The sequence below is a fragment of the Syngnathus scovelli genome, chromosome 15 (assembly GCF_024217435.2).
Source record: "Syngnathus scovelli strain Florida chromosome 15, RoL_Ssco_1.2, whole genome shotgun sequence".
NCBI classification, from domain to species: domain Eukaryota; kingdom Metazoa; phylum Chordata; class Actinopteri; order Syngnathiformes; family Syngnathidae; genus Syngnathus; species Syngnathus scovelli.
Window position 1 is genome coordinate 4799808 of NC_090861.1, and position 12483 is coordinate 4812290.

Genomic DNA, 12483 nt, shown 5'->3' on the forward strand with positions numbered 1-12483 from the left:
TGTGTGTGTACAGAGCAGAAACACATGCAAAGGATCTGTGAAGTCCTGCTAACAAACCATCATGCCGCTCCGTGGTTCTCTCTAATCCGCCCTGCGGCTCATCAGAGCTTTATTTCTGTCCTGCATATTTATGAGAACCACAGAGTGCACGACGAGAGGAGTGTGGGAGGGGCGGGCGAGAAAAGATAACCCCTTCTCTTGTGGGAGCAATTAAATCCTTGCTTTCATCAATCCCGATCAGAGCCCTTGTGCTCTTTTCTCTTTCAGCTTCTTTGTCTCTCTAAAAGGGGATGTTTACACTTTTGCTTCCACTGCGCTGACCCTCTTCTGGGTAGCTGACAGGAAAACAAAAAAAAATAGCTTCTTTTATAGATTTACAAACTCTTGAGTATCCTTTTCATGGACTATTGGGGATTATAATGAATGGTTATGTTCAACACTCCGTTCTGACAACTAGAAATTTGCATAATGCAAATATGTAAATCTTATTGTTGATAAGTGACAGCTAGTGAGAACAAAAGGAAAGTAGTACTTGGCGTCCACCGACAGAAGCAAAGTCGGCGACTCACAACATTGAGAATGATATTCCTCATTTCTTCCTCTTCGCATCATGAGGGAACAGCACTCACTTTTTAAAAAAAACAGGGAGACAGTAAGTGGTAAATGGCTGGAGGCTGAAGACCTTGACGAGGGGATAAAGCCAACCACAGAGACACATGACAGATTAGGACTGATCATTGGAGACCACAAGTCCTACTCTTATGCATGCACACACTAATGTGCATACGCGTGCGAGCCACCATGAGGCCTCATTAAGGAGGTCTGCTCCCTTTCCCGCTTTGGCAATGTCACCTCTGCCGCAGGGACTTAAGACTGACACAGGCATAATTGGCCTGAACACACCAACAACGAGCCCAGGGAATGCCTGCTTCTTGATAAGTGGTGTGTGTGTGTAGTGTTCTGACCCTGTTAATGCGGCACAGTTGGCAGGAGAGTGGCTGATGTCGCATTGGATCAATGGTCACTGGTGACGCTGATGGGGACGATTTCTCTTGGGATGAAGGGAGACGTACTTTCCATTCTGACAATTCCGTAGCTTTTGTTCCATCTCACACTGTGCATCTCCATCAACCCCACTGTGACTATAAAGTGCCTCTAAATGTCACAATTGCATGTATGGACATTTTGAATGTGCCTGCCACTGCATTAGGAACACCTACAGACTCTTATAAAAAAACATTCTGCATCATTCTGATGTATGTACCGTATTCGCCGGACTATAAGGCGCACTGGACTATAAGGCGCATCTTCAATGAATGGCCCATTTTAAAACTTTGTCCTTATATAAGGCGCACCGGACTATAAGGCGCACCATTAATGCATCATGTCAGATTTCTAATCCAAATCAAATCATTCTCCATTTTATCTTTTTTATTTCAACTTCAGATGCAACAAATTACTTTATAATCACAAAATAATGATGCATAGTCTTTTTGATTCATGATCCATAGTCTTCAGCGGGCCACTTATGATTGATTTCATGACACAATGCTTCGGACCAGTTTAAATTTAGGAATTTGGTCCATATATAAGGCGCACCAGACTATAAGGTCGGCTTTTGAGAAAATTTTCGGATTTTAGGTGCGCCTTATAGTCCGGAAAATACGTTAGTTAAATAATATTAGAAATGTCTCTCTGTGCCTGCAAATTACAACCATAACGATAAGTTATTACTTTAGTGTAAATAAAAAGTAAACTTTAAGATCATTATCATGCTCATGTACCTAATAAAGTGACCATTGAGTGTATGCAACACAATGTAACACTCACAGCTCAACGGTCAATGCTACACTATTTTTCCCCAAATTCAACAGTTAAAATGAAGATTCTCAAATGGACGCAGTAGCTAAATATATGTGAACCGTTCCTATCTTGAAAAACAAATTTGTCCTTGTATGTCCACCATACACTTGCTGCCCATTCAAGTCCAACTAGCAAGCAAACAAGACGTGGTAGGGGGGAAACATAAAGCCCTTTGACTTTGATCTCTGGAGTGCAGCCCATTTAAATATTTGTGACCTTTAATTTTGGCCTGATGGAAACCAGGTTCTTTGGGTTTACCGTAGCTTGTCGGAAACAGAGAGTGTTTACACAGACTCCCCCCTCCGGAGCTCTCCTGGTGCTGAAATAAATGCATTAAGATGGATGGATGGATTTAGTTAGGCTCTAACCTCTGGGCTTGACGAACACCCTCTCAATGACCTCTTTGTACTGCTGCCAAAGGCAACATGCCAAGACCAACAGAGCCCGTGTCTACATCTCGTCTAAACAGAATCTTCTGTCAACAAGTTTCAGTCAAGTAGGCAACAAGTAGACCTCCAGTGTCAAATTTAGTCCATGCCCGAAAAGAGTGGCCATGTTGGAAATTTGTTGCTTTATCACAAGATGCCTCAATTGTCAACATAATAGTTTTGCTTTCTTTGTTTATCTCCAGTGAGCTCTGAGGTTCTGATTTCCTTTTTGACCCAGAAGCAATCATCTGAATTTATTGCATTATGTGATTTTTTTTTGCTCTGTGACATCGATCGTATCCATCGTTTTCATTGAGCATAATTTTAAACGTGCTAAAGTGCTTTGGAACACAATTGAATTTCCGATCCAGTCGCGAACGCAGGAATGCTTTGTTGCGACCGTTATGGATGGAAGACGTAGGGGGGCGGTGACCTCCTGGTGACCTCCCTGCCCCAGGCAGAGGGAAAAGATATTGTCCTTGACTGCAGCCATCCCTCAGAAGGCCCAAAAGGCAAATGGTAGCCGGGTCATCTTTCCACTGCACATCAGGTCAAGTTCCACAATCTGCACTGATTTCTTGACTCCCACACAGCACAGACGTCAGAGGTCAGCGTGGGGTCAGTGAATGGGGGAGGGGGCGAGGCAGTAAAGCCACACTGGGGCTGTGAAAGGCCAACTTTTCTTTCCAGTCAAGTGAACGGCATCTAGGTGATTTGCAATGTGATTGCTGCTCTCTATATCACTTGAGATTACAGCAGGTGGCTGCCTGGCCGGGCATGAAGTACGCACAACTCCATCAGCCACCTCCCTCTCATGAAACAGAGAGAATGCCACGGAGAGACACACAAACCTCCCACACACACAACTAATACACTCACAGGCCATTTTGCAGCCTGCAGAGCTCTCCATGACAATCCAGGGAGCTCTTCAGCTCTGATATCCATCATATAAGATTACCCCTGCTTTTTTTTTTTTTTAAACAATGCCATCAGCGCCGCAAATTACACCTTCCACATCGCACATTACTTTCGCCCCTAGTGACAGAAGCACTCAAGCCCGACACACTTCACTGATGGCACTCTTCACGCTGGTAGCGACGCTCGCTTCATTTTCGCATTAACTCCAGTAAAGCGCTGTGAAATCAGTGTTGTGTTGTAGGTGGGGATGTGAGGGGGGGTCACAACATCATGTGTATGCTGCACTGAACTCATTTTTGCAAGGGACTAGCGCTGGCAAAAAAAAAAAAGACATCTTTGTAACTTTAAACTGAAATTGCATGATGATGAAATAATTATGTGGTTTGTGCAGCAAATAATGATTCTTGTAGCGACACTGTAAACACTTGTTGTAAGGGCTGAGCAATTCCAACAACTCTAAATGATGTTAATTTATGGAAAGTTATGCAGAAATGAAATGCCAATTGTAAAATTGCTGGTTAATATACAACTTTAATGGTGTTGGGGAAAATTATGGCATCTTCTACCTCAACCTACCTTTAATATTTTAGAAACAGTTCTTAGTATAAGACATACAGTTCTTAAAAAAAAAGCCTGATGGATCAGGTGTATCAAATTCACTATTGCAGTTTCTGGGAAAGCACTTAAATTGTTTCATGGATCTGTCAGCGGGTTTTTGTGGTCACAGGCTGTGCTCTTATGTCATCTCCGCTATCTGTACAACACAGCGTGTCAATCCCTGGATAGTGGTCCCGGGAGGATACCAACATCCTTGAAAACGATTTTTTTTTTTTTTCTTTCCCTGACCGAAGATAAATGCCTCACGGAGTTAAAGTATCAGGTGAGCATGCAAGAAGACACCTGCAGAGACATTGACAGCCGAGCTAATTAGAGCTTACGTTTAATGACTCTTAGTTAATGAAATCCCTTCCTGGGTAAAATGAAGCGAGAGTGATTAGGATGGAGGGGGAGAGAGAGTGAGGTGTCGCAAAGGTTTTTTTTTTTCTTTTGTCTGCATGGAAAAAAAAACATCTGATGCTTTGATGAGGGATAAAGTCTAAAAGACTTGCGGATGGCGTTTGCCGGGATTTTTTTTTTTTATTATTATATTAAAATGACACATTAAAGTACAGGCGAGATCTTAATTGCTGTTTGTGGACATTTTGATTTTTACAAAATCTTGTATTAAACATCATCAGCAGCCTCAATGAATGACTTGCCACCCAAACACCAACATTAGTTGTCTCACTAATATTTTTCCATCAGAATTATTTATTTATGCTATGATTTAGTAGATCCTTTAGATTGATGGTAATCCCCTGCAACAAAAAAACCCTTTTAATTCCAACACCATAAAAATACCAACGGTCCGCTCTCTCTTCTCTTTGCACCTGGATTCTTTTACTCGCCTCTTGCAAGAGGCGTTAACATATGGCGAGGGAGGGCTGGTATTGATGAAAAGGGCACGTTTAAATGGAAATAAGGGCCAAGAGAGTGGGCAAACAGAAAATACGCAGACTTTTTCTACTGTTTCCCCTGGTCAGGTCCTTTCATGGAAAGGGAAAGAGGGTGGCCCTCTGTTGATTTAAGCTGCACAAAGGAAGCCTTAATCCTTTCAAGGGAGCCAAATCAGTCTATAGAGAAGCAGGTTCAAAAGGAAGCCTCCCTGTCAAGGCCATTGAGATACCCCCCCTTTACCCTCCCCAATGAATACCACAAATCAAGGCCTGGAGGGAATCAAAGGCCAGAATGTGGGAAATGTGTTTGTGCTAAGGAGAATAAGGTAATAGGGGCTGCTACGAGGACGCATAAGCAGCGACCGTCCCGGTTTCTTCCACGGCCCTAAAGGGATCACGACCCTCGTATTGAAGCGTCCCCTCAAGCCCTGCCCCTCCCCTATCTCACCACATTAAACAGGAATGTCCATTCAGGAGGAGAGGCCTCCATTAGCCCTGAGCCAGAGAAAATGAGTCTGCTTTTAACAGCAAATTAGTGACTTGATAATGAGGTCACATGTGGTGTTAGCACACCCAGGCCATAAATAGAAGTCTTTCCCGCCCTTGTTTTATTCCCTGGGAACATCTTTCTCGACTAACCCGACACACAGCTTAGCACATTTGCCATAACCTTGCAAGGGGCTTGCTCAGTCGCATTGCAACAAATGACATCCTGCATATGCAAAAACCTACAAGAGGCAGAATATTTGTGTGCAACTAGTTTATGTACTATTGCATTATGATTACAACTATGCAGTTGTTGCTATGCTGGCATAATACAATGCCCCCCCCACAAAAAAAAATACACCCACACACCCTTTAGCACAATATTAAAATCAATTAAAAGGCACCTACCTTTAAGTGCTGCTGTGCTGAACAATTTCTCTGAGTTGGCATCAGAAACCTAGGGAAAAACAACAGAAAGCATATTTAATCATCTAAGATTTCTACAAATTGCTATTCTTATAAAAAAAAGAGTACATGTTACATGACATGTACAGTAATTTCTTCATTGGAACATCACCATTGCTGTAATTAATAATTAGAAAAGGCTAAATATTTCTGATACTGCATTAAGGCAAAAAATTTCCCAACTTTGCCGTGCCAAAATTATCATACAGGTACAAACAACGTCAACAAAATCCAGTATTCGATGATGGTTTCAAACAGCACTTTGTTTTTAACCACTTGGGGGCACTGTTGCTCCGCGACTCGACTGCCAAACGCCGCCGAGGCGCAGCACCGACGGCATCTTTTCACTCCAAATATAATATACGGGTTTGGGATTTGAAGATAGATAATATATGAAAGCATATTGTAAACACCGCGCCGAAGATTTATATATGTGTCAACTGCAGTTTTTCAGAGTAAAACATTATTTTAGTTTAAAGCGCCTGCTGGATTTGGTCAAGGACGCTAAAGAACCAGGACAACACCCGATTAAAAGCCGCACATACAATATAGACATATGTATCCAATTCGTCAAAAATATAAACTCACTTATTAGTAAACATATAAAGCCATGCTAGTTATGTTGACAGGAGAATTTCGAGTAATTGTTTTCAGGAATGCGCAGGTTAGTATGCGCGTCTTCATTGAGTTCAACAGAAGAAAATGTGTAGACATTAAATAATTAAAATGAATGCTATACGTTATCTTGCCATGCAATACATCTACTAGTTATTCGCAGATAATATAAAACCTGTCAATATTTATTCAAAATTACTAAAACAATAGTGCACCATCACACAAATGAAGCATGGAATAATTAGCGACCACCGTACCTTGAATGTGACAATGAAAACAAGTACTTTTGCTAAATGTACCCCTCGTTTCACATTCTGGGTGTTTTTAAAAAACTGTATAATCCACACAACCGGCGACGAAGTCTATTCCGATTGCATCAAGGACAGCCATGAAGCAGAAGCTGACGAAGGAGGAGAACGATTCCCAAAAAAGCCGATCAGCGACTGCGCCTTTTGGACAAAGGGAACCATGTGTCGCGGTGCCTTGAGCTTCTTTCTACAGCGCACGACGAGAGGGAGAAACAAGATCCCTTTAGTCGATTAATGTGTTGTTTTTCCCCCCTCACTTATATTCTCCGGAATATCCAAAAGAGGTAAAGAACAGGATCCAGAGGATTTGTGCGACAGAAGCAATCCAACGAGGCGCGCAAGGAAAAGAGGCGCTCAAAGAGTGAGCTCGGATTCACAAGCTTATTTTCTCGCTGTGTTCAGCTTTGCAGAAGGTGTCCGTCGTGGATTTCGTGGTCAACGCACACATCTCTCCGAACCCGATCCAACGCAAGCACACAAACTCTCATTCATCCGGCGACTGCCTGAGAGCTGCTGCTGCTCCTGCTCCTGCTGCTGTTGTTGCTGTTGGCGTTGCTTTCACGGTCGCTCGGGTCCACCCACTTCCTGATCTAGAGGAGCTTGCTTCATTGCATCACGTCTTTACCTTTTGCGTAAAATGGCGCGCACAAATGAGATAAAACTAGTGCACGGCTTGACTGCAAGGAAGAGATCTGAGCAAGTGGGGAGAGACAAAAACTAAGACGAGAGAAAGATGCTTTCTTCCACTGGGTGAGATGATGTCAGACACTAATGAATTCCCCAGAAGGGTGCTGCTGCTTCCACGAGGGGGAAGAAAAACAAAATGCCCCTTCATGAGCAGCGTGCACCTCTATACAGCCCCACAGGCCATGTCTAGCTTCCACTTGGATCAACTCCCACTACACAAACCATGAGGGAGGTCAACTGTTAATATAAAAAGCACTTAAGGTCATTCAGTCTTCAATGTGAGCTTTGAGCGGCTCTCTGTGCCCACCCTGACAAGGCTTACACTATAACCTCACAAGCTGCTACTTAACTCAACTACAGAGTCTATAATTATGTGATAACTTTATAGAACCCTAAAGGGATTTAAAAGGGAAAAAAAAATATTTGCTCAGGGTCAACTTGGGAACAGAGCTATGCCAGAGGTGGCAGAACTCAGCAGTTGGCCATAAGGGGCCCACTTTAGCTATGTTTCCAGAAAAGCAGTGGAGTTTGATTTAGTTTGGTATGCAGGTTCAAGACTCCCCTCCCTAAATCTCCATTGGTCATGGCAAGCTGTTTAGAGGAACCATGCAGGTGTTTTGACTCACTTGCAGAAAGCAGTGTTGAAAGCGATCGCGAGCATCTGTTCAAATATTCTTAATGTACCGTATTTTCCGGACTATAAGGCGCACCTAAAAACCTAAAATTTTCTCAAAAGCCGACAGTGCGCCTTATAGTCCGGTGTGCCTTATATATGGACCAAATTCCTAAATTTAAACTGGCCCGAAGCATTGTGTCATGAAATCAATCATAAGTGGCCCGCTGAAGACTATGAATCAAGAATCAAAAAGACTATGGATCATTATTTTGTGATTATAAAGTCATTTGTTGCGTCTGAAGTTGAAATCAAAAAGATAAAATGGAGAATGATTTGGATTAAAAATCTGACATGATGCATTAATGGTGCACCTTATAGTCCAGTGCGCCTTATGTAAGGACAAAGTTTTAAAATGGGCCATTCATTGAAGGTGCACCTTATAGTCCGGAAAATACGGTAATCTTAACGTGAACAGTAAGGACACTTTTCCTTGTTTAAATCCCAAACAAAAGCTGGACATTCCAACGTAAGCCTATTAATGGTGCAAACCCTTGCACCAAAAGCTTGTCTAATGAGTATTAACCCACAGGCAGGGAGGTCAATGAATGGACAATAGAGTCACACTGCAGTCTGCTAACTCAGCTTTGGCAACAACACAGCATAAAACTGAATTTTGCTCATAAGTGAGATGCTATTCCATCCCCTTGCTAACACAAAACGCTGGCTGGAACTGGCCTTATGAACATGAAGTCATGGGAAATGGGCTTAACACGGCCCAGCCAACCAAATCCTGAAACAGTGGAGGCAACACATTTCTCGAAAATTGCAGTCAGCTGCTCGGGCTTTAGTGTATGGATATGCGCTCTCATGATGACAGAACAAAGAACGTTAAGTACCATTCAGAAGCAGTAAAGTTTGGCCTCAGCTGGCTAGTTAAAAGCGACTTGGTTTAAGATTTGGAGGAGAGATGCTGTTCATAAAGGAACTCGGGGAACCTCTTGCTTGCGTGATTGTGTGTTGATTAAATTATTGCATCAACAAATGATTGTGTACTGTACATCTCGTTTTGGAGATGTAGGTCATAGTAATATTTGGCTGAACGTGCACAAATAATCCAAATTGCTTAGAATGGAAAAAGATGGTGACCAAGAATCACGATTTGCCTTCAACACATGGATGGTTGGCAAATATGTATTTACATAACTTCAACAGCCAGAAAAAAAAGTCCGGCCAGCAACAGCAGCGGCTATGAATGAGCTGCTGTTCTTTATTTGAAACGCTTATAAGATTTGAGTGCAACCACCAGTCTGTGATTACAGCCACACCACTCCCAAACAATCAGCGTTCAGATTTCCCGATTATTTTTAATTCCGATGAAATCCTGAAAAAGATCAGCACATTATCGACTTCATTCCATTGGAAAAATCATTTGCACATCAAACACAATGTCTTGATAGATTCAATTTGTCTCAATGATTATTGTGAGGTCACATGCCTTCCGCATCTTATCATATTTTATTCCATTTTTTATCTGTGGAAGCTTGTTGATCTTCTCCCTCGCAAACAACCGAGGTTCAGTTTTACAAAAACACCGTCCTAGATTACAATCACAGGGGAAAGATTTATGCCATTACATTAAATACACCCTGGTTTGAAATAAATGTCACATGCACGCAATCTTACATGTTAAAGTTCTTATTGCATTTGTGTGGTCATGCGACACTGCCACTGCTATACAGCCACCAATTGTTCAACATTAGTAGAATCTACGCTAATAGCAATAATGTGTTTGAATAATCTCAGAAAAATCGATTAAGTGCATAAAGCAGCTAATGCTATCAGCTAACTAATCTGTGCATTCAGCAGAACTCCATGTGCACACACAAAGTACTGTTGTTTAATCAACACTAAATTATAGGCAAACATTAACGTGACTATTGAAAAATGAATTATATATGTATTCAACATGCACATTCTTCGAGTCCATCCTCACGATAACTTCCTATAATTGATGACTGTGTTGCTATTTTCTCCCAAAATTCTTTTTTATGGTGATTTTATAGAAGCATATCTCGCCAAGCCTTGCGCAAGGTTGTCAACGACAACTAGCTCTAATCTCTACCCCCTCCCGACAAGCGGCACTGACAGGCCCTTTCTTCCCGATTCCTCAGACACACAGCCAGACATAAATTAATCTGTCACTCACTGCTATTATTAATGTGAGGAGGACACACAGCTGTGCAAGCAAACACACACGCGTACACAAAGAGACAAGTACATCCAGTCTTCAGAAACAAACTGGGACACCAAGGCATGCCAATAGTTGGGGGGAAAAAATGCAGGAAAAGCTGACGTCTTGTTTATCCAAGTTTCTTAATAAAATATTCTGACATGGGAATGTAAAAACTCTTTTTTTCAAGTCTGTTATGAACTATCAGACTGACTTATTTTTTTATTATCAATCATAAATTGTCTAAGCTCAATCACCTCAATTTCTTCAACCTTTGTGTGTATCGAGAAAAAAAAAAAGATCCGAGACTCACATTACGTGTCAGCCAGAGAAGTAGGGGGAGGAAACTATTTCTTCCGCTTGTTAAAAGCCTTTAGAGACAGTGTTATCTGCTTATCTGTTCGTGGTCTCTGAAAGCAAGCCAGTGCTGTGGGGGTTTAAGATAAATACCCTGTTCAATGGCCGACATTATCTGAATCTGGGAGGCAATAATCAGATCCAGTTGACATTGTGGCTGCAGAAAGAGCTCGCCTGTCAGCGGAAACACTGACCATCAGTGTAATGTCGCTGCCATGGGACTCGCTTTGGAAAAACAACATGGACAAGAAAATTGGTTTAACCTTCCCCTTCGCCAAGGCTTTTGCCTCCATCCCGTGCACGCCGCCTTGTCGCAACAAAAATGGGAGACCCTTTTGCCTAAATTACAGGCATTGCTGCGGAATGTAGGCAATGGGCCGGGATGTCGTCGATAATTTCAGACCAGTCAGTCATTGACTCGGCTTTCAACTCGCCTCAAAACACACAGCAGCATCTTGCGTAGTCGGCAGGATTTTCACTTCACGCTATTATAATGACAGACGGGGGGAAAATCGAAAGCAATATTATTTCAAAGGGCACATCACCATCTTTATAACTATAAGGCAGCATGTACATATGTTTTAGCGATACATTTCAGTTTAGATTACCGTGGTACGGCACAAAGCTGTAAATCTGGCCAGTAGTTATAATTCAGGCTGCGTAGGCGGGATTGTGACACATGACATTATGCGAACAGAACAACAGTGTGCATTCAGAAAACAAATTATGAAATGACTTAAAACAATGAAAACAAAAATCCCAACATCTTTGATTCCTTCCTTCCCTATGACCCCAGTTTGCCCCTTGCATTGTAATCCTACTCAGAAAAAAACATTGCGCAGTTGATGAAAACCCCCAGAGCACTTTTCCTTCTCTAATCCGGGCGGCGTTCTATCTGCGGGGTCCTCGCACAAATCTAACCATCATTCAAAAACCGTTATACTGGGAACCCCCCCTTACCTTCACCCCATGGGGCTTCCTTTTAATACCAACTAAGAGCAACTGTGCTGGCAGGGATATTATTTTCCCTTTTTGTTTCTTTTCTCTCCGAGGCGCAAAGGGAGCGAGAGGACGAGGGAAGGCAGCACGATAAAGGAGCAGGAACCAGAAGGCTAGAGAGCAGAGAAGAAAACAACACAGGAGGAGACAGAGGAGAGTGAGACAGGAGCGACAAGAAAGCAAAGAGGGAGGTAGCGGGGAAGAGAAAACCTGCTGTGTCTTTGAAAAAGGACTGACTGCAGGAAAGCACTGAGGAAATCACCACTGAGACCTTCTATTAAAACTAGTCTGACCCCCTACAGACCCCCTGAGCAACACCCGGCTGGAGCGGTACAGGCATAGGGATTAGGCCTCTGAATCGCTGTCAAGACCATTCTGTCAGGCATCAGAAGAGACAGCCCTTGTCCTCCCACGGCACCCCCCCTCGCCCTAACTCCACTCACACTTGCCTCGCTACACTCAACAACTCCAGAGTGGGGCCTCATGATAGTCCCTTGAGGGGGGACACATGATGGGCTGTGGACATGGAAAGCCAGCAGGGAGGTCTATGAGCCCTCCCCCAAGCTTCCCTCTTTTCTCTCTATGTACACTCTCCTTATATCACATCACACCCCCGCTGGTCATTGAGGGGTATCTAATTGTATTATGCAGGGCTTGAGTAAAATCATATCATTCTTCTGCCAACAGTAAACTCCCCGTGAGGGCTGACAGATGCAGTATGCTTAGGATAAATGGGATCACACATCTCAGACAATAAACGAGGTGATTCGAAAGGAAACTAGATTTTCCAGAATAGGTACGAGAAGCCTAATCAGTCAAGGTTTACAGCTAACTTTCATTTGGTAAGCACAACAAAACAAAAAACATTCCTTCAAAAAAGCAATAGATAGTCATGAAACATGATTTTGGATTTCTATAAATAGTAATTAGAAGCTTGGAACGATACATCCCAATAGCCAGCAATTCGGGTGGCCACCCCTGGCCACCATGTAGCTCCGCCCCTGGATATAACCAG

The 12483-nt window shown here is 42.7% G+C and overlaps 1 protein-coding gene across 17 annotated transcripts in view; it reads right to left on the bottom strand.

Moving 5' to 3' along the window:
* auts2a (activator of transcription and developmental regulator AUTS2 a) overlaps window positions 1-12483 on the bottom strand; it is a 172209-nt gene that overhangs the window by 16307 nt on the left and 143419 nt on the right. For all 17 annotated transcript variants that reach the window (XM_049743489.2, XM_049743485.2, XM_049743482.2 and 14 more), the window contains one exon: window positions 5600-5648. In XM_049743489.2, the coding sequence (XP_049599446.1) occupies window positions 5600-5648 (49 nt within the window). The remainder of the gene's footprint in view (window positions 1-5599; window positions 5649-12483) is intronic.